We start from the raw sequence: 23,435 nt of genomic DNA on the forward strand, positions 1-23,435 counted from the left end.
CTGCAGCATTAGCCTTTTATTATATAGGATAAGGTGATAACATGGTAGGGAAAGATGTTTTCAAGAAATCACAAACTGAATATATCCTGGGGGAAACAGATGAAGACAATGGAAATCTCCAAGAGTAGAAAGGCCAGTCTACTGGTAGAGGTCGAGAGAATAACTGATAGAGAATAGTTTGGAGGCACAAAAAAAATATGGCTAACCAATGTCTATACTGAAATCAATAGCGGAATCGGGATTAGTGACACCTGGTGTGGCCAAGCGCCCCCGTACCTCTGCCTTGTGGGATCAAAAAGGGTATGTGGCTTTATGGATAGTGTGGTGTCCTTTCAGAAGTCCCATATCACGTCACTATAGGGGCGTGGTCTTGTAGAATCCCCCCTGGTTACATCAAACTGGGGACATGCCCAGCATCCCCGGAGAAGCTGGGTAGCCCCCGGAGATTAGTGTCTGCACTGCTGGCTCCTTCTCAGTGAATGGAACTGCAGGATAATGTCACATTGCATCACCCTCTAGTATCACTGTGGAGGAGCCAGCATTTTCATATCACCCCCTGTAACAGTGACCACTGGGAGCAGCCTGCATCCCCCTTCTGTCTCCCCTGACTGAAATCACCCAAGATGATTGTGGGAATGTCAAAAGAATAAAAATCAGACCACCACTGGAAATCATTAGATCATAATTATTTCTTTATAGTTCTTTTTCCCAAATACAGAAATTCCTATTACTGCATTCTTCAGGTTACAGGAAAGTCCCAAACTAATGGAAGTCTAACAAGAGTATTTGTGCTACATACTGTACTTACCAGAGCCCCTGACTGGACACATCTCAGGGATTTGCCCAATGGCCCAGCATCGCCCAGCGTCACAGCAGCATTGGCCTTTTGTGTATTGGCCATGAAGTTCCCCAGAGCATCGGCCCCCAATTAAAGCAGAAAAGCAGCTGCCAGTCCTCTGATCTGGAAGTGGGAACAAAGAGTTACAATGCAAAACTTGTTTGTTTTTAAAGTGAGCATAATTAAATATAAATCCACATTCAATAAGGCAGCAATTTGTAGAAATGTATTTTGGCAAGGCAATATAGACATTTTTATAATATATATATATATATATATATATATATATATATATACAGGTTGAGTATCCCATATCCAAATATTCCGAAATACGGAATATTCCGAAATACGGATTTTTTTTAGTGAGAGTGAGATAGTGAAATCTTTGTTTTTTGATGGCTCAATGTACACAAACTTTGTTTAATACACAAAGTTATTAAAAATATTGTATTAAATGACCTTCAGGCTGTGTGTATAAGGTGTATATGTAACATAAATGAATTGTGTGAATGTAGACACACTTTGTTTAATGCTCAAAGTTATAAAAAATATTCGTTAAAATTACCTTCAGGCTGTGTGTATAAGGTGTATATGAAACATAAATGCATTCTGTGCTTAGACTTAGGTCCCATCACCATGATATCTCATTATGGTATGCAATTATTCCAAAATACGGAAAAATCCGATATCCAAAATACTTCTGGTCCCAAGCATTTTGGATAAGGGATACTCAACCTGTATATATATATATATATATATATATTTATTTATTTTTTCTAAATACAGAAACAGAAGGAGGGGGCGCACATAGTGCAAATCACTTTTATTTATAACAGGTAAAATCTCTAAGTAAGGATCCACATTAACAAATAAGATCACTTTGTTACGAGCCTCCTGATGAAGCTATATGCGAAACTAGTAGAAGCGTGGCCTGCTAGACATACCCGCCTCCAAGCTGACCACCGGTCTGTGCCTTCTGCCTGTGTTGGTGTTCTGACGAGCCGCTGCGTTGTCCCGTAAGCCACTGGTGCGGTGTGAGGTCCCAGTTCCCAGTGCAGCACAGCTCTTACCGGCAGGCAGAGATTGGAGCTTTTATTCTGTACTCATCATGTGGTAATCAGTCCACACGGGTGAGAACATCGGTACGAGTCTCATTCATTTAATGTGGATTTTATGTCACAGTGATCTTATTTGTTAATGTGGATCCTTTGTTAAAGGGATTTTACCTGTTGTAAATAAAAGTGATTTGCACTATGTGCGCCCCCTCCTTCTGTTTCTGTATCTAGAGCATCTCACTCCAGGAGTCCAGAGTTTCCACAGGAGGGGTACAGTGGTGTATGAAAGGCTATAAACCCAGTGCTATATCCCAGAGTTTTGATGACCTTAAGGATTTTTTTCCATTATCCAAGTGGAAACTGGACATTGACCAGTGCACCTGTACACCCTTTCGTTGACTATATATATATATATATATATATATATATATGTAGAGTTCTGACAGCCCCTTTAACTGATCCACGTCAGCCCCTGAAGAAGAGTGACGTGGATCAGTTAAAGGGGCTGTCAGAAATCAGCTTGAAGTAATCAACCAATCACTGCAGAAAGCGGTGGTTAAAAGGTGAACTTTGAGGATCCAATAGCACAGCTCCTGACGAAGTCCCTAAGTGACGAAACGCGTTGGGCGTGGCTTGCATCTGCAGATGAAGTGTGTCTCCCGTCTGATACAGAGCAGACGGCTTCTCCGTGAGAAATACCCCGCTAGCAGAAGGATCATTCCGTGGCGGCAGTTACCGGAGAAACTGGCTAAGTGCATCAATTTTAACTTACATGTACGTGGATATTTGCACAAGTAAAGTGTTACCTTTTATTATTATTCACTGGTGCGCTCTCCTTATTTTTGACATTATATATATATATATATATATATATATATATCATTTCTATATGTATTGTATATATTTTTCATGATAATGTGCAAGCCTGAATAAGGTATATCAATTTGTTAATAGGCCAAAGTAAAATAAAACTTAGTTAATTTCCATTGACCATAAAATAAAACAATTCTATGACCAAACCTATTAATGGTCATTTGTAGCTCTCAGTATGCCCTCACAAGATTCCTGGGTACCACCCTATACTACACTGTTTGTCCTCAGGAAGTCTTCCAAGCTCTCTAGTGATCGTTGCTTTGATAAAAGAGATACTGTAACACGTATTTTATCGAACACACCTGCAGACAGATTTGGAATAATGAAACTCAATCATCTGAAATATATATATATATATATATATATATATATAGTACAAGGTTATCCACCTAGTGGAACAGATAGCACTCTCCAGACTTTATCTCAATTTAATCAGCAAAAAGTATTTAATAAAGGTAATCTCACAGTTCCAATGCAAAGTCCAATTCCGACGTTTCGGTCCACACTAGGACCTTTGTCAAGGAGTTACAGCATGGTCACAGCAGACATCAGCACAGCATGGTCAGCATAAATGGGAACTGTTGTTACAGGGAAATTGCCTCACCGGCCCCCATTATATACCCATCCTATTGGCGCCAGTCCCACCTCTCCACTTCCTGGGAGTGAGGTGGAACCCAATGCAGGACCACAGGCATCACTTCCTGATACACAGGAAGTGTGGTGTGTCCGTGCGAGCAGCCCGGACAGCGGGCGTGCCGTGGAACGCAAACCGGAAGTCCGTGTTGGAACGCACGCGTCACTTCCGGTCTTTGCGCAAGTGTAGTTTCCATGGTAGCGGTAAACCGCTACAGGTCTCAATAGTGTTTATTATTATTCAGAGGTGCATGGCCATTGGCTACTGAAGGGCACTTATAGAATAACAGGGTAAAGGGGGATAATTATCCACCGCTGTTCCAGAGACATCGGGGGCTAAATAAACAGCACCTCTTTTATAAGATTACATGGCTGTGGGTAGCTATATTAACCTACCTCAGCCAAGTTAAGGTTTTGATCATTGCTGGGTATATTGGAGGCCGGTGAAGTCACTACATTAGTATTGCACTGTAAATAGTAGTAACATAATGCTAAGTTGATTGAATATAAGACAATACAAAATTATGGTACATGCAGATACATAATACTTCTAATGTCAAAATGGTGTTTTCTTCACACCTATATGACCCGATAAAATCTTATACTTAAAGCATTAAAGGTACGACCAAAGATGTAATCATAACTGCAAATATAGTCACAGATAAATATTATCCCCAAGGGGACCATAAGTCTATTTTAGGAAATTAGACAAAGGATTGTTCTCATTCATTCCTTTTGGAGCAATCGTGTCCAGTGTATGTATCCATAAGCTTTCTCGTTTTCTGAGCAAGAGAGCACGGTCACCGCCTCTTTGTAACAGAGGTATCCAGTCTATCAGTTTTGACCTGAGATCAGATACTTGATGTCTTAAAGTCAGAAAATGTCTGGCCACTGGTAAGGTCGCTGTCCCCGTGTTGATCGCCTGGTGTATTGACGTTCTATGATTCGCCATCCGATCACGGAACCTTCTAGTCATCATTCCCACATAATATAGTCCACACGGACACGTAAGGATGTAGATCAGATGGTCCATATTACAATGCAGTCTGTATTTAATGGGTATTGCTTTCCCCGAATGGGGATGTGGAAATGTCGGACCTGTTAACATACCCCTACATGTAGTGCACCCGGGGCATTTAAAGCAACCGGGTATTTTTTCATGTAGCCATGTAGTGGTTGTGGGTAGTTCTTGTCCAGCCATAGGCCTTAACAATAGTTGTTTTAGGTTGCCCGCCCTACGATAGGCCATAATGGGGGGTGGTGTCCTTTTCAGTTTGAGATGGTCATCAGAGGTTAGGATAGGCCAATTCTTGCGGACGGCTCCTCGAATCCTGTTTGATAGATGATCATATGTGGTCGTGAAGAACATACTCTCTGGTGCTGATATGGCTTCAGTCGGGGATGTAGATGAGTCAAATTTCTTCCTGGCCTTCTTCAGGCAATGCGTCACCGTTTTCTTATCGTATCCTCGCTCAAGGAAGCGCGATGTCATCTCAGATATTTGTGTTTCCATGGTATCCCGTTTGGTATTATTGCGCATCACTCTCAAGAATTGAGAGATTGGGAGATTGTCCTTGAGAGCTGGTGGGTGTTGACGGCTATATATATATATAAATCTATATCTATATGAGAATAACTAAGAAGGCAAGCACACTCATGCTGAATTGCTAGGACTCAAAGGTAAACTCAGTGCCATGGAACATTATTATTTCCAGCTTGTTAGTGACCATAATATAATGGACTATATAAGAATTTAAAAAAAAATTCTGTAATTAATAAAACTAATTGGATTGCAAATAATATTGTAACGGATAAAATGCATTAAATGTGTTAATGCACAATTAGATACACCAGAGACGTAAATAATTTCATGTCTGGATGTGATGAGTCACTGTAATCTGTCTTCTTATTTGTTTGGAAGTCAGCGACAGCAGTGGGGCTGTAGCAAGGTAAGGGCTGGCTTGTTTATGCCCTGCAGTGGCACAGGAATAGTCTAAATATCAGAGTGCAGTGGGTGCATCTCATGTAGTATTATCAGTATTAATAACATTTATTAATATAACCATATCGTCCAACTTTTGGCTGGACAGTCCCGTTTCTCAGGCACTGTCCAGAGCCGCCGTGTCCTGTGATGGGGGGGGGGGGGGGTGCTTGGGGGAGTTGGGAGGCCCCCTCTCACTGTGCGCTATTCTCCAGGAGAGATGGACTTAGAGTTCCAGGCATGCCTCCACACGGATGAAAACAGGGGCACTTCCTGTGAGGCCACCCCCCTTAGATGAACAGCCACACCCCCTAATTTATGCATAGCTGTCCCTCTTCAAGCCCTGTGAGAGTTGGGGGGTATTGGATGATATAGCTCATTAAAATGATTCAGTATTACTTATACTCAAATTTGTTTGAGCATCGCAAAATAATAAAACTCCTTTATATAAACTACTGACAACATTTGTATATGGGTTGTGTATATGTGCGCTTTAACAGACAAATGTAATCAATACCAATTATTTGAGCTATAAACAACTTAATTACTAAAATATTTGCATCAATGTATTTATTTTTATTCATTTGATCATTTTCCTGCTACCCGAACTATATTACAAGCACACCCCTGTTTCATAGTAGGATGCACATGCAGAGATTATTTAAGACTTTCAGTGCTGTCAAAGGATAGTTTCCAAAATTGCTTAACTGAATCATCTGTTGGCAAATTCTTTATCACAAAAAGCAAATCATATGTTATCCTGTTCTGACTGGCTAACAGGAGTGGGATGATTGAGTGACAATAAGTTATTCTCTTCCTGGCCCAGTGCTTCTCTTGCGCTGTCTCTAAATCTGTCCATGAAATTAATGCTTCAGACCAAATGTTGGAAACAACAGTCAACTTACTGTTGGCGTATTTTCACTCTGGTGTAAAGGATGCATCTTCTTACTTCTCAAAATATGAGCAAGATATATGTCACACCTGTCTACCTATTCTGCCTCCCCTCTGGAAGATATTTGAGGGGAGGTCCATGTGTAGAGTGCACGGGGGTGGCAAAGCAAATTATATAATGGAAGGCCGGTTCCTCTGCTCTGAAAAACCATGAATCAGTCCATTGTGCAGTGGTGGTGAGGCCAAGACGTCACATCTCACCACAAATGACATTATCAAGACTGCCATAGGTCCACACTATTCTAGCGTGAGTGCAGGAAAATTCTATGGTATTTGTGAGTCTCCTGGAATAACCAGTAGGCAATTAAGCATATGGTATACTGTATGTTGATGAGAGTAGTCATTATCATGATTACTATTGGGTTCCCATAAAACCCAATGTGAATCTGAAAAATATACCTCTGCCCCAGGCATAGCAAACTCCAATCTCAAATGATTTACATTTTTGAAAAGTCATATGAATCTACATATAACTTCATTCACACAAAGCAGAGTGAATCCCATAGATGTACCTGACTAACTCCATGTCGTCTCACTGGGATCTGGGGGGTAAATACCAGGTAGTACCCCTTTCAGACATAGGTCATGGCTCCATACTCGGGTTATCGTACATGGCTTCAACCCGTGTCTCAACTAGGGACCCCTTTTCATACCACACCTTGGACCCGTTCACTCTGTACCCATGTCTACAATAGCAATAGCATTCAGTGTGAGTCACTGAAATGGGTGCTTTGGCGCCTGCAGATGAGGTCATCTGCAAACTCCCCAAACAGGCAATCAAGTATTTATAGCACAACCCGGGTCTGATAGCCCTGGTACCAAGCAGGGTTGTGGAGTCGTGACATCCGACCCAGGTCAGGTCTGTTCACACAAAGCCCCGTCAATATCCTGGGTCGAAAGGCTATTATGTCTGAAAGGGATATAACTGTGGTGTTACAGAAAGCCAATATTGTATAATTATTATTATTATTATTATTATTATTATTATTATTATTTATATAGCTCCATCATTATGCACAGCCCTGTAATACTTTCCAAGGTTGTTTGCTGAATTAGCTTTCAATTGTTTGCAATATTTACATGAAAAGGACAGATGCCAGGACAGAAAACAGCGAAAATCACCTGTTCTGGTAAAGAGAAATCTGGCCTCTGATTGGCTGTTTTCGCCTCTATCACCAATGTGCATAGATATACATATGGGAAATGAATCCCAGTGCACATACGCCTGACTGGGAAAGTGCTCTCTGCTGGTATTATATTTTCAACAATAAATTTCAGCCAAAATGCTGGAGATAGCCTGTTTTAGGCTTTATACAGACCGCTAACTTCACTAAAACAGGGATTACAGTATCCAAATGACCTACCAGTATGTGCGGGAGGAAAGCCTCATAAACATAGTGAGCCTTGTTTGGGGAATTGAACACATGACCCCAGTGCTGTGATGCAATCATGTAGTCATGCTAACCACTGTGCCGATACACCATCTGAATTGTATATGTACGTGAAACAACTTGTTCCATAATGGGGGCTAAGCAGGGCCGGATTATGGCAGATGGTGGCCGAGAGGCAACTTGCTGTCAAACACCCCTGAGCCCCCCCGTGAAAGACTCAGACACACACACACACACACACACACACACACACACACACACACACACACACACAGACAGACAGACAGACAGACAGACACACCTGGATGAACATCCCAGAGCAGCAGCAGTAGTGTAGGAGTAGCAGACACGGCCGGCACAGTGCCTTTGTCTTGCAGGATTTAACTTCACTATCCCGCGAGACTGCATGTACACTGAGCCGGAACTGCTCGGGGGGGGGGACACCCGTCTGGTTCAAATAGAACTGTGTGGGGGCCTCAGGACCAAGAGCAGAACTGTGACTGTTGTTAGACACTATATTACTAAAAGTATAGCTTCAAAGCAGAGCAAACTACTGATCCACTCAGGCAGATTGGACATTTTGTAAAATCCAAAGATTCTAGTAAAAGACTCGGTGCCTGATTCAGGTTTGCAAAGCAAAGAAGCACACAACTGTCAAAAATCATGTTGCACTGCAGGTAGGGGAGATGTAACATGTGCAGAGAGATTTAGATTTGAGTGCCTTATATTGTTTCTGTGCAGGGTAAATACTGGCTGCTTTTGTATGTAGATAACAAAATGTTAGGCAGCTTTATTTTTACACTGCAATTTAGATTTCAGTTTGATCACACCCCACCCACATCTAAATCTCTCTGCACATGTTACATCGCTCCCACCTGCAGTGCACATTTTGCCCAGTTGTGTGCTTTTTTTCTTTACTTACAAACGTGAATCAGTCCTTTCCAATGCAGGCCTCAACAACAGGCCACTAATATGTACTTGCCAAATTGTTGCCTGCCCTCAATTGAACTAAATTTTGATACAAGGCAGGAAAACAGAAGAACAGCTGTAAAATGCTATACCGGACACATCCATGTGAACAGCTTACTGATTCGTTACAAAGTGATAGCTTGTTAATAACTGAAAACATGGTTTGTTAAGTGCTTTTCAATAGAGGTTCTAAGGTCATTGTCACATGACTTTCACTTGAATGCTCTTTGCTAACTGGATGTTCCAAAAACGAACCTTAGTTACAGAGGTCACTGTGTACAATGAGTCACCCAGTTCAATTACATTATAATCCAAGTCCAAAATGATGGAATAATGAAGCATCATGTCATCGTACTGCTACAGGCTGGCATGTTACTGGCAGATGCATTTTTTCTCTCTCAAGGGAAAAGGTTAAGATTCAAGGAATTTAATAAGTGTATGGAATGCAGTTGCCATCTGGTGTGCCCTTGCTGCCACTGAGGTGTGGGGTTCTTCGAGGGGGGAATTTTAACACAAACCAGGTGTTAAGGGATAATAACTTATATGAGACATAAAAAAAAGCAGGCAGATTTAACTACTAGGGCAGGATGTACTAAACCAAAAACTGCAGTTTGCCCATTTTTAAAAAACGTCCGCATTCGTCCGGCATCCCAAACGGCCGCCAAACTCGGATTTCATTACATCCCGCCCAATGTCTAGGTCGACAGTCATTAGGTCGACCCCATATGGGCGACATGCATTAGGTTGACACTGACAAAAGATCGACATGCATTAAGTCAACACCGGGAAAGGTCGACAGGTACAAAATGTTGACATGTTCAAATGGTCGAGACCCATATGGTCGACACAACTTTTAATGGTTTTATTATCCTTTTTTACACCTTTTTTCATACTGTACCATCCATGTGGACTACAATTGGCAATATTAACCTGTACAAAGTGCAGCGGTAGCAAAATGGGGCACCTTGCCTGCAGCATGGCAAGTGACGTTAGCCATGCAGGGGGGCGTGGTACACTAATTGGGGTTCCCTATGCTCTGATGGTGAAAACGATACTATTAAAAAAAAATGTGGTGTCAACCTTTTTTGTGTTGACTTTTTGTACCTGTGCGTTGTCTCAGCCGAAAGTTGACTGTACTGGCGTTTCATAAAGAAACATCAGTGCATTGCAACTTATTGACCATCTCACAGTGCCAGGGGGCATCAGACTGGAGGGCAGAGTAGGGTTTCTCCCCCAGTGTAAATGAAGGGCGCATTGTTACTGGCAGGGACAGATGTAGATTAACAGTGTCGAGAGTGGGCTGGCTACTACCTGCATTTCAGTGGCTGTGTGTTGAGTGATACTAAGCCTTCTGTGTAGTCAGCAAGTAGGGCAGTATCTGGGCAGCGCTATCTAGTCAGCAAGTGGGGCTGGTTATCTGTGCCCAAAAAGAAAACGGGGCAGTATCTGGGCCATTATTAAAAAAAATATTTGTCTGCAAAAAGCAAGTGGGTAGTATCAGATCAGCTCTTAAAAAATGCTGACCTGTCACGCTCCTGCGAGTGGGTGCTTCCCACATGCTAGACACCCCCCCAAGATGTGCATCCATACTGGTGGGAGGGGGGTGACAATGTTGGTGGTCCCTGCCTTGTCTATTTTGGCAGTACCAGGCACCACTATTTCTGATGGTAGCCCTGTATGCGATGCCATGTAGGCATTAATTGGCGTGATGTACTGCATCGCGTATGAGATGCTTAGTACATCCCACCCCTAGAGTGAAAAAGGTGTAGTATTTCTGTACCTTATAAGAAGAAACATATAGCTTAAGCTGGTAGACTCTTTTTGACACTGAGACCTAGTGATAAGATGTAATGATACATCACACTGCTGTACACACTATACAATCCGCTGTACGATGGCGCAATAAAGTATATCATCACATGCTGCATGCAACAACATCGTGTCAGCCATGGAATAATCTCATTGGACATGCAATTGGACGAGTTAATAAATGACGTCTGGAAATGACAGATGTATACGATATATCGTTATATGATATATTGGACAACAAAACGTATAGTGTGTACCCAGTTTTAGTTAGCGCAATCCCTTAGGAATAGCTAATAACACTACATGTTAAGAAAATAGGTAAGCTTTTAAATATTACTTTTTCCCTAAAATACTTTAGGGTCCATTTAATCTAAAACCACGTAGAAAAAGGATGGACATAATATTATCTATCTATCTATCTATCTATCTATCTATCTATCTATCTATCTATCTATCTATCTATCTATCTGTCTGTCTGTCTGTCTGTCTGTCTGTCTGTCTGTCTGTCTGTCTGTCTGTCTGTCTGTCTGTAAGGATGATGTACTAACTGCTCTGACCACCCTGACACTATGCTGAGTATTACATTGTGACCATCAGTCCTCAGTTTGCTGCTCTGATATCTGAATGCACTTTATAGTGATGGATTTAGAAAACCTTTGTTTTGTATTTATTTGGAGGCGCTGTCTGGACAACTATGTATAAGTGCCTGTCACTCTGGAAATTTAGAGTATATACACTGTAAATATATATATATATATATATATATATATATATATATAGTCTGTAATCAACCAATTGCACTCCAAACTGTGTTTCATTTAAATGGGATGTGCTCAGGATCCTGGCATTCAGAATACTGACATTCAGAATCCCTGCGGGGAGGTTAGTGTTGGGCTTAGAGGTAGGGGATAAATCCGTACTGCAATCTATTGGAATTCTCATCGTAGGGATCCCGCCATCAAGATCCCAACTGCCGGGATTTTGTACCCAACCCATTAAATTCAGGGAATATTTGTTCCAAATTATAGCATTATTTTTCAAAGCCAGCTGACTGTGTAAAAGTCTTCTCATTGACTCACAAAAACAAAAGCTTTGCTCTGCTTCCTTTGCCGCCAGGTATCACACAGATTTCATACACACTATGCTTCTATCATGGTTTGATGTCTGTTAGCTCATAGGCTAAAGCAACAGATCCTCCCCTAAGCAATGAGCATATCAGCTAATGGGCACTCGGGGAATTAGTTGACAAAAACTGGCTTACATTCCGATGTTTCCACACTTATCGTGGCTACATCTAGGCGTGAATGCGCCTTGTTTGCCATTACCGCATGCACGCCTGGCATGCATCTTAGTCACGTCCGCGCCTATTAAGAATGTGTAAAGTGCTAAGTGCAGCAGCTAGGCGTGGTCATGCGCGGGTGAAACTTGGTGTGCCCGGCATGCACTTATTGCCAAGGCTAAGCCACAATGAGCGTGGCCACACCTGTATGGGAAAATTGGTTACAAGAGAAAATGTGATCACAAAATTGTATTCAGCGCTTTGAGTCCTATTGGAGCGTATATTAATAGTTTTCTTTTTCCATTGTATTTGTTGCTTCTCTATCCATATTTATTATTATTATTAGTAACTTAACATCACAAAGCCGTGATGTCCACTTGGAAGGAATAAACCTTTATAATAAGGTGAGGGGTAACTCTTTATTTTCCCACACTCTGACCTCGCTGAGGTCACATCCCAGAGGTCTTGTCCTTGTTTTAACAGACATCATGGAGCTTTGTGCTCACATCTGCAGAAAGTAATCTGCATTAAGAATTATACTTCAGTTTTTGTATTTTAATAATAAATTATTATGGGTAAAGGTCAAGATTAATCCTCTTCCCAGCCGCTTAGAGTGTTGTGGAACTGCCAGAGCAGTGACATGTGTTTTAAATATAATTGGAAATAATTGAAACAGGAAAAAATTTTTTCATTGTTTCAAACTTGCACAAAAATGTACTAATTATATTTTAATCAGTCACTGAGAATAGTCACTGAGAATAGGCAGTCTGTTCTCCCAGGTAAATTGCCGGAGCTATACAGACCTGCGATCAACCCGCAAGCAACCCAGAGGCAGCAGTAATACTTATTTCTGCTGCGCTTACCACTGTACGCTTACCACTGCCGGTCAGTGTCGCATCACTCATCTCATTCATATCATCTTCTGCAAAGCACACCTCATGTTCAGTAACAGTTTCAATTATATCAATAATATTTATGTGTACTCTGCATGTAGTATATAAGCATTCATTACAGCCATCAATGAGCGATCCAGTTGGTATCCGGATGATAGGTCGATCTTAATTAGGTCGACAGTCAATAGGTCAACCCCATATGGTCAGCAGTCATTATGTCGACATGGTCAATAGGTTGACATGTACAATGTCAACAGTGATTATGGTCTACAGGAACAAAATGTTGACATGTTTAAATGGTCGACATGACAATGATTGCCACACATATAGCTGACACAAGTTTTTGGGAGATTTTTTTTCATCTTTTTCATACTTTACCACCCATGTGGACTATGATTGTGAATAGTAGACTTGCCCAAAGCAAAGTGAGCAAAGCAATCCATGCAAAGGGACGCGGTACACGGGTTTCATGTAGAGATGAGCGGGTTCGGTTTCTCTGAATCCGAACCCGCCAGAACTTCATGTTTTTTTTCACGGGTCCGAGCGACTCGGATCTTCCCGCCTTGCTCGGTTAACCCGAGCGCGCCCGAACGTCATCATGACGCTGTCGGATTCTCGCGAGGCTCGGATTCTATCGCGAGACTCGGATTCTATATAAGGAGCCGCGCGTCGCCGCCATTTTCACACGTGCATTGAGATTGATAGGGAGAGGACGTGGCTGGCGTCCTCTCCATTTAGATTATAAGAGACTGAGAGAGATTTACTGGAGCTGACTAGGAGGAGTACTGTTACTGTAGAAGTGTAGAGACTGAGTGGAGAGAGTTTACTAGTGAGGACAGTGCAGTTTACTTTATAATCCGTTCTCTGCCTGAAAAAAGCGATACACAGCACACAGTGACTCAGGGGCAGATTTATTAAGCCTGGTGAAGTGATAAAGTGGAAGGTGATAAAGCACCAGCCAATCACCTCCCAACTGTCATTTTTCAAACCCAGCCTGTGACATGGAAGTTAGGAGCTGATTGGCTGGTACTTTATCACCGTGCAATTTATCACTTCACCAGGCTTAATAAATCTGCCCCTCAGTCACATACCATATCTGTGTGCACTGCTCAGGCTCAGGCCAGTGTGCTGCATCATCTATTATCTATATATAATATTATATATATCTGTCTGACTGCTCAGCTCACACAGCTTATAATTGTGGGGGAGACTGGGGAGCACTACTGCAGTGCCAGTTATAGGTTATAGCAGGAGCCAGGAGTACATAATATATTATATAGTGAGTGACCACCAGACACACAGTGCAGTTTATTTAATATATCCGTTCTCTGCCTGAAAAAAGCGATACACACAGTGACTCAGTCAGTCACATACCATATCTGTGTGCACTGCTCAGGCTCAGGCCAGTGTGCTGCATCATCTATATATATTATATATCTGTCTGACTGCTCAGCTCACACAGCTTATAATTGTGGGGGAGACTGGGGAGCACTACTGCAGTGCCAGTTATAGGTTATAGCAGGAGCCAGGAGTACATAATATTATATTAAAATTAAACAGTGCACACTTTTGCTGCAGGAGTGCCACTGCCAGTGTGACTAGTGACCAGTGACCTGACCACCAGTATATATAATATTAGTAGTATACTATCTCTTTATCAACCAGTCTATATTAGCAGCAGACACAGTACAGTGCGGTAGTTCACGGCTGTGGCTACCTCTGTGTCGGCACTCGGCAGCCCGTCCATAATTGTATATACCACCTAACCGTGGTTTTTTTTTCTTTCTTTATACATACATACTAGTTACGAGTATACTATCTCTTTATCAACCAGTCTATATATTAGCAGCAGACACAGTACAGTGCGGTAGTTCACGGCTGTGGCTACCTCTGTGTCGGCACTCGGCAGCCCGTCCATAATTGTATATACCACCTAACCGTGGTTTTTTTTTCTTTCTTTATACATACATACTAGTTACGAGTATACTATCTCTTTATCAACCAGTCTATATATTAGCAGCAGACACAGTACAGTGCGGTAGTTCACGGCTGTGGCTACCTCTGTGTCGGCACTCGGCAGCCCGTCCATAATTGTATATACCACCTAACCGTGGTTTTTTTTTCTTTCTTTATACATACATACTAGTTACGAGTATACTATCTCTTTATCAACCAGTCTATATATTAGCAGCAGACACAGTACAGTGCGGTAGTTTACGGCTGTGGCTACCTCTGTGTCGGCACTCGGCAGCCCGTCCATAATTGTATATACCACCTAACCGTGGTTTTTTTTTCTTTCTTTATACATACATACTAGTTACGAGTATACTATCTCTTTATCAACCAGTCTATATATTAGCAGCAGACACAGTACAGTGCGGTAGTTCACGGCTGTGGCTACCTCTGTGTCGGCACTCGGCAGCCCGTCCATAATTGTATATACCACCTAACCGTGGTTTTTTTTTCTTTCTTTATACATACATACTAGTTACGAGTATACTATCTCTTTATCAACCAGTCTATATATTAGCAGCAGACACAGTACAGTGCGGTAGTTCACGGCTGTGGCTACCTCTGTGTCGGCACTCGGCAGCCCGTCCATAATTGTATATACCACCTAACCGTGGTTTTTTTTTCTTTCTTTATACATACATACTAGTTACGAGTATACTATCTCTTTATCAACCAGTCTATATATTAGCAGCAGACACAGTACAGTGCGGTAGTTCACGGCTGTGGCTACCTCTGTGTCGGCACTCGGCAGCCCGTCCATAATTGTATATACCACCTAACCGTGTTTTTTTTTTCTTTCTTTATACATACATACTAGTTACGAGTATACTATCTCTTTATCAACCAGTCTATATATTAGCAGCAGACACAGTACAGTGCGGTAGTTCACGGCTGTGGCTACCTCTGTGTCGGCACTCGGCAGCCCGTCCATAATTGTATACTAGTATCCAATCCATCCATCTCCATTGTTTATCTGAGGTGCCTTTTAGTTGTGCCTATTAAAATATGGAGAACAAAAATGTTGAGGTTCCAAAATTAGGGAAAGATCAAGATCCACTTCCACCTCGTGCTGAAGCTGCTGCCACTAGTCATGGCCGAGACGATGAAATGCCAGCAACGTCGTCTGCCAAGGCCGATGCCCAATGTCATAGTACAGAGCATGTCAAATCCAAAACACCAAATATCAGTAAAAAGCCTCTTTTTTTCTTTGCGTCATGTGCTGTTTGGGGAGGGTTTTTTGGAAGGGACATCCTGCGTGACACTGCAGTGCCACTCCTAGATGGGCCCGGTGTTTGTTTCGGCCACTAGGGTCGCTAATCTTACTCACACAGCTACCTCATTGCGCCTCTTTTTTTCTTTGCGTCATGTGCTGTTTGGGGAGGGTTTTTTGGAAGGGCCATCCTGCGTGACACTGCAGTGCCACTCCTAGATGGGCCCGGTGTTTGTGTCGGCCACTAGGGTCGCTAATCTTACTCACACAGCTACCTCATTGCGCCTCTTTTTTTCTTTGCGTCATGTGCTGTTTGGGGAGGGTTTTTTGGAAGGGCCATCCTGCGTGACACTGCAGTGCCACTCCTAGATGGGCCCGGTGTTTGTGTCGGCCACTAGGGTCGCTAATCTTACTCACACAGCTACCTCATTGCGCCTCTTTTTTTCTTTGCGTCATGTGCTGTTTGGGGAGGGTTTTTTGGAAGGGCCATCCTGCGTGACACTGCAGTGCCACTCCTAGATGGGCCCGGTGTTTGTGTCGGCCACTAGGGTCGCTAATCTTACTCACACAGCTACCTCATTGCGCCTCTTTTTTTCTTTGCGTCATGTGCTGTTTGGGGAGGGTTTTTTGGAAGGGACATCCTGCGTGACACTGCAGTGCCACTCCTAGATGGGCCCGGTGTTTGTGTCGGCCACTAGGGTCGCTTATCTTACTCACACAGCGACCTCGGTGCAAATTTTAGGACTAAAAATAATATTGTGAGGTGTGAGGTATTCAGAATAGACTGAAAATGAGTGTAAATTATGGTTTTTGAGGTTAATAATACTTTGGGATCAAAATGACCACCAAATTCTATGATTTAAGCTGTTTTTTAGTGTTTTTTGAAAAAAACACCCGAATCCAAAACACACCCGGATCCGACAAAAAAAATTCGGTGAGGTTTTGCCAAAACGCGTTCGAACCCAAAACACGGCCGCGGAACCGAACCCAAAACCAAAACACAAAACCCGAAAAATTTCAGGCGCTCATCTCTAGTTTCATGTGCTTTGATGGAGAAAACGACAACCTTTTCACGTGTTGACCTTTTCTAGCTGTCAGCCTTTTCCAGTGTCTACCTTTTACTTGTCAACCAAATGACCCTGTTGACCTTTTGACCCTGTCAATATTTTCCATGTCGACCATATGGGGTCACAAGGGCATAGGTGCAGTGAGTGCAGCTGCTATGGGGCCCAGAGATAAGAGGGGCCCACCTTCCCTGTCAAAGTTTCATGAGTTATATACATTTTTCACCATTGGGTGTTAACTTAGGGGCCCTTACAATCTTTTACCTTCTAGCTAATTATTCCCCAGGACCTACTCATTGTAATGTAGTATGAAAGGTATAATGTTACATAATATAAACTGGGGAACTGTAATGTGGCACAACAGGAACTGGGGTCACTATGTGTCATAATTTGAATTGGGGGTACAGTGTGGCATAATGTGTACTGGCAGCCAATACAACGTGACATAGGTGGGATATACTAAGCCTTGAAAAGTACTAAATTTCACGGTGATAAAGTACCAGCCAATCAGCTTCTAACTGTCATGTTACAGGCTTGGTTTGAAAAATGACAGGAGCTGGTTGGTTGGTACTTTATCACCATGCAATTGATCACTTTTCAAGGCTTAGCACATCTGGTCCATAATGTGAACTAGGGTACTACTGTGGTTCATAAAAAAAAAAAATAGGACACTTCTATGGGGCATAGCATTAAATAAGGAACTACTATAGGCACTATTATGGGGCATAAAATTAACAGTTATGAAGAGGTGTCTCTCTAAAAGCATTGCAACAGGGGCCCTTTCAAAATGTTGCTATGGGGCCAACAAAGTACTGGCTATGCAACTGTTGGGTCAGCCTATTGACTGTCAACCTATTTAGGGTCGACCTACTGATCCATTCCGTCTTCCGATGGAGATCCTGGCCACCTCCCCAAAAAGGAGTTAGGGAAACGGCGGTGTCTCCTTGCCCCCAAATGGCAGCAGACTGTCAATCACTGACAAGAAAGCCCACTAAAATCCACGTTTCCTGCCTCCTAATTTGTTCTGCATCTCCATGCGTTAAACACCAGGACACATGCGCAGTACGACTCAGATGCATGCGCAGAACTATAATATCAGCTATGTACAGATCAGCATTGCGCAGGGTTAGCGTCCACCTCTATATCAGGCACGATGTGCTACTGTACCTAATTTTGCCTTTTACAAGAGCACCCAAATATGTATTGGCATCCTATGGTAGTTACTTAACGTTATAGGATTTCTTCAAACTATAATGAAAAGTAACAATAGATTTATGTTTCATTTTTGTAATGCCTCATACCAGCATTTCATTGAACTGAAATATAAGTGAAATAATTGTACTAGCAGTGCTAAGTGACTGGAGTAAAAGATATTTAGAATCTGGAATAATAAACGTTGCCCATACTGATCATTGGGGGTAATTCAGACTTGATCGTAGATGCACATCTACGATCACTTTCACAGACATGCGGGGGGACGCCCAGCACAGGGCTAGTCCGCCATGCATGTCTGGCATTGCTGCACTGCCCGGACCGTGCCCCCAAAACGGCTGCCTGACACCGCCGGCCAACCCCCTCTCACCCAGCAAACGCCTCTGCCTGTCAATCAGCGCATGCGCAGTTCAGACCTGATCGTCCGCTGTGCAAAAACGCACAGCAGTGATCAGGTCTGAATTAGCCCCATTGTGTGGACTACCTTCATCATAGGGAAACAGTGTGGTGTTTGAACCAGCAAAACTTGCTTTGAATACTGTTCACCACAAGAGTTTGGCCATTACACACACAAAAATCTTGGCTACCACAGCTTAAATTAGCTACGAGGGAACAACCAATTGAATTGCCTGGAAAATAAAGGTTTAATGCAGGGCGGTCTGCTTCTTCTACAAAGCCTACCAATGCAGCGAGATCCATCAATACTTGAAGTGAATCCTCTAGGACATATGCAAACGTAGCTCCCAGCTGTATTCGTGCATTCCCCTCCATCACACACGTTAGGAATTGTACTGCATTCATCAATATCTGAAGAGAGAGAATTGATATATTCTAGTGCATGCCTATTTATAACACACAAACATAGTTGCACATTGAATCCACTTGCAATAGCCAGAATCATGAAGTGGAAACCTGGAACAAAGCAGACCAGCCTATTCTTTGAGATACTGTATATAACTCTCTCTCTCAAAGCCTGTGGGAATTACTACAGAACAGGTTTCCTGCAATAAGATCTATTCAACTTGTTTCTTCATTTGCACTAGGATACTGATGCAAGCCAAGGTGTAGTGAAAGCAGTGGCACGCTTTGTAAGTTCCGATTGGCAGCAAAAGGGTTAGTAGTGAGATCAGACATTCAGACAAACCTTTATGTGCGAGGCAGACGTGTTTTATGGATGTCTAGTATGGACACCACCTTCTGTTTCCTAGATCAACCTGGCTCTGAATAGCAGCCAAAGTCATTAAGCCGTACATAGTCTCTTCCCATCAAATGGGAAAAGCAGTTCTCAGTAGCCAGAACCAATGGTTATATAGATCACAAACTGGGAAACAGAACTAATTGGCAACTATCTGAGGTACAGTAGTGTATCTATGTATGGTCTAATAACAGCGGCTTTAATATAAACCAGTACACATGCTACAGGGAAATATTGCATATGCTATAGATAATTGCTACAGGGAAGGTCTGTATATAACATACAGCAAGTTATAATGATTAAAAGTCAATTCACTATAACCAGAGGATTTCTTTTTCCTCTGCTATATATCAATAAAAAATGAAGGCCAAGTTTTGCATACCGAATATGGATTAAGGATATATGATGTCACAAAGAAACATCAGTTGGGCATCTTCCATTTTATAGTTTGCTAAGAGCCTAGAGAATTACAGACCTATAGATTGAAATGTACAATAGTAGAATCACTTATACCGATAATATACATATATCTGTATGTGTAGATTTATATTTCTATATATTAGTTCTATGATGATAACATCATGCATACAGACTGTTGTTCAGATAGATAGTTAGGATAAATAAAAAGGTTTCACTTGTTGCATATAAATCAGATTATGTAAAAAGCATAGACATTGTTATTAGAGACCAGCTTGATTGGCTCAATCATTCTTGAAAAATTATTACAATTATTGCATTGAGTAAATGACGTCCAATATTCAACATCCAGAATAAAATGTAAGAAAAAGTGATAGGAAGCAGAGATTTACAAGAGAGAGAAAACTTGCAGTGCTACCTGAGACAGATTGATCTTCAAGGTGGGACAGGTTGTTACACAAAGGTGTCAGTTACGCTTGTGTGCGGTAATCTTATATTTGCATTCCATGACATGTATAACCTATGCCCAGTTCTCAGATGATGGCGGTCAATTCATTCTGTTATATGTTATGTGTTCGGTTAGTTGGCACTAAAGGTTTCATTACGCCATGGAAAAATGTGCAGAGCCTCCAGTTGTGGAATGACACACACATATAGGAAGACATTGCACAGATATAGATTGTAGTCAAGCTGAACAACTGCAACACAGGCGCCTTCACACCCTGGTGGTTAATGTTCTCGCGTACCAGAGTGGTGCATGGTTATCCATATAGGGGGACTTTGATATAGCACATGTGGTGATTTTCATATTGAGGACATGATGTCAAATATAGGGCACATTCTCCTCATTTAGAATCCCTTCAATACAAACATTAAGCCTGGAATAACTTCTAAGGCAGGTCATGAGTGCTGCAGAGTGTGCGCCTATGACTTCATCACTGACCGTGGGTGTTCTCGGTAATCCATCTAACATGTATTTATTTGTATTTGTGTTTATAGCCTTGGAGAATTGGCATACTTGCCTCACACGCACAAAGTCAAGAAATCACACTGCTTCACAATGTGTGAGTGCAAAACTAATGTAGAAAGTGTGAAAATAGAAGTAGACAACTAGCGGTCTGTTCATGGAGAACCATCAGAATCTGTTACCTTCACACTTCTGGGAGGTCTCGCTCTGTTTGTGGCCAGCTGGACATTTACACTCATAGGATCCCACTGTGTTGATGCAATTGCCACCATGGCACAGTCCAGGTATAGCTTGACATTCATCAACATCTGCAACAGAATTGACACATGTCCACAGTTAGTCATCATTGCTTAATGTCAGTGTTTACATGACTTCATTATCTCAATAAATTCAATGACATAACAGTGACAGAGATGTGATGATAAAAGGAGAATTCAATTATAACCTTGAGATCACCAAGTAGTATGATTAATATTGTATGAATTGGAGGGATCAGCAAACATCCAGATAGGATAGAAGAAGGGATATGTACTTTTGGTATAACATCATTACAACAATTTTGCAGAATGAGAATAAGCACAGAAGACCATAAATATTGGTACATACAGTAAATTCTGAATCAAGTCATAAGTACAAGCCTGTTAAATATAGGCTCAGGCTTACAACAGCTTTGGTTTGTCTGCAGCAGACTTTGGAATTTCTTGTTGTAAACTTGCTGTAGAAGAGCAGCAAGTTATTCAGCTAGGGACACACAAGCTTGATGCAGTCTTCCAAGGCAGCCAAAATGTAACTGTGTTAGAGGCAATATAGTGAAAGAAAATAATGAAATAGTGTAACTAGAGTTGTTCTTCCAAAGATGCTATTGTTAAATTTGGTTCTGCACAGGATCTGAGGACCAGTGCATTTGGAACTGCTGAATGTAACCAGATGTGGAGAACACTGGCAGGATTAATCTGAGGATTACAACCTCCGCCAAATCTCGGCTGCGCAGTGTACAAAGGTTTCTCTGTTTGTAACATTCCCTTACAAAATTAAGGCTGTGTACACTCATTATATAGAACATTATCACGGGATTGTGACACCCAAGGCTCTCTGTCATACTGTATGTGGGATCATCATTCTTTTAGGACCTTTTTTTGTCATGGAAGTGATTATACTGGGGTAAATAAATAAATAGCAATATTGATATTGCAGAGAATAGTAGGGGTTTGGCTGTAACAACCGTTTCTTTAATACTCATTTCAATTTACATTTATCCACTAGGATGGTATTACTGTACTTAAAAAAAACCAAGACAAAACTCTAACCATACAATCTTTTGCAGTTACTTAATGTTTAATGTTAAATGCTAAAACTGACCCACAAACCATCACACAGTGACCTTTCATAGGTAAGTACTGTGGGTTTGTACAATATCTGGAGCATTGACTTACATGAGGTCAGTGCACTTAGAAATTGCTCAATTCTGAAAATTGCTAATTTGAGTTTTGCAAGTTAAGTACTTAGAAGAACCCATAAAAGGCTCTCACTCATGCAAATATCAGACCAAATGTATGAGCATGTGCTGTATACTCATGAAGGCATGCACAGTATGGGAAAATGTCTAGATGGGGGCTGCATTTGGACCCAATGTAAGGCCTGATTCATAAATTCAAGTGAAGCCCCATCCTAGTAATCTCCCTACGCTGTGCATGCCTTTATGACTATACATGCTATTCAGAGTGATATGCATCTCAGCTGTTTCTCTGGGTGGCAACTGAGTGGCAATAATGCGAATAATAATGCACACAGGAGAACCAAGTTGTAGGTGTGCCACGGGCACGCAGCCAGTGTTACTTGCTAATTCCGACTGGGGTATTTGCATTCTGGATGCCACTCCACCTGAACCAAACGTGGTAGGTTTAAGCGCTGATGATAATTATGACGATGCAATCGCATAGATGCATGCAACTCAGCACTATATGTGCACATAGTCGCACTGGCATTCCCTTCGTTATCTTTTCGTCCATTTGCATTTCATTTTCATCGGGAGTCCAGAGTTCCGTTTGTATTATTTGCGAATCAAACCCATTATATTCAACTGTAAAATGTAGTTTTATGTGCGCTGTATTTGTAGCTACTACTTTAATGGTCCTCTTTAGTGGAAATACCCTTACTAATGCTGTTTGGGTTTGCCTCTTGTGAAACCATATGCATATCCCCCATCTAAGGCAATGTACATTAGAGCTGTAACTGTAGTTTGACTACAAATTTATGAGCTTGTTTTACTGTTCTAGTGCAGTGAGTTCATGGAGCAAGGCTGAACGCTCGCCCCGGCTTGCTTTTTCAGATTGCAAACTGTTCTGCCTTGCCTAACTTAATAGCTGCTATGTTTAAGTGTGTCACTGAACCACATAACTTTGTAATTCTCTGTCTTCCCAAATCAAACTACAAGGAATTTAAAAAGAAAAAAAAAATCCCAGTTCCACAAATGCCAGAAGACATAATTGTTAACAACTGGCTGTTTCCATTCTGATTGAGAGCGTGTCTGACCCTCTCTGACTGGTATGCCCATTCGTAAATTGCAAATATGTAAACTTGTAAAAAAAAAAAAAAAAAAATTGGCAGCAAAAGACCGCTTAGCATAAACATAAAGGGGCATATGAGACAGAGGGTTCTGCAACAATGTTTCTGCATCAAAAATCA

The 23,435-nt window shown here is 41.8% G+C and overlaps 1 protein-coding gene across 1 annotated transcript in view; it reads right to left on the bottom strand.

Moving 5' to 3' along the window:
* LOC134914642 (fibrillin-2-like) overlaps window positions 1-23,435 on the bottom strand; it is a 253,243-nt gene that overhangs the window by 56,545 nt on the left and 173,263 nt on the right. The window contains exons 8-10 of the mRNA XM_063920063.1: window positions 20,933-21,058; window positions 18,853-18,978; window positions 809-961 (exon numbers count right to left, since the gene is read on the bottom strand). Of these exons, the coding sequence (XP_063776133.1) occupies window positions 809-961; window positions 18,853-18,978; window positions 20,933-21,058 (405 nt within the window). The remainder of the gene's footprint in view (window positions 1-808; window positions 962-18,852; window positions 18,979-20,932; window positions 21,059-23,435) is intronic.

The sequence above is a fragment of the Pseudophryne corroboree genome, chromosome 1 (genome assembly GCF_028390025.1).
Source record: "Pseudophryne corroboree isolate aPseCor3 chromosome 1, aPseCor3.hap2, whole genome shotgun sequence".
Lineage (NCBI taxonomy): Eukaryota > Metazoa > Chordata > Amphibia > Anura > Myobatrachidae > Pseudophryne > Pseudophryne corroboree.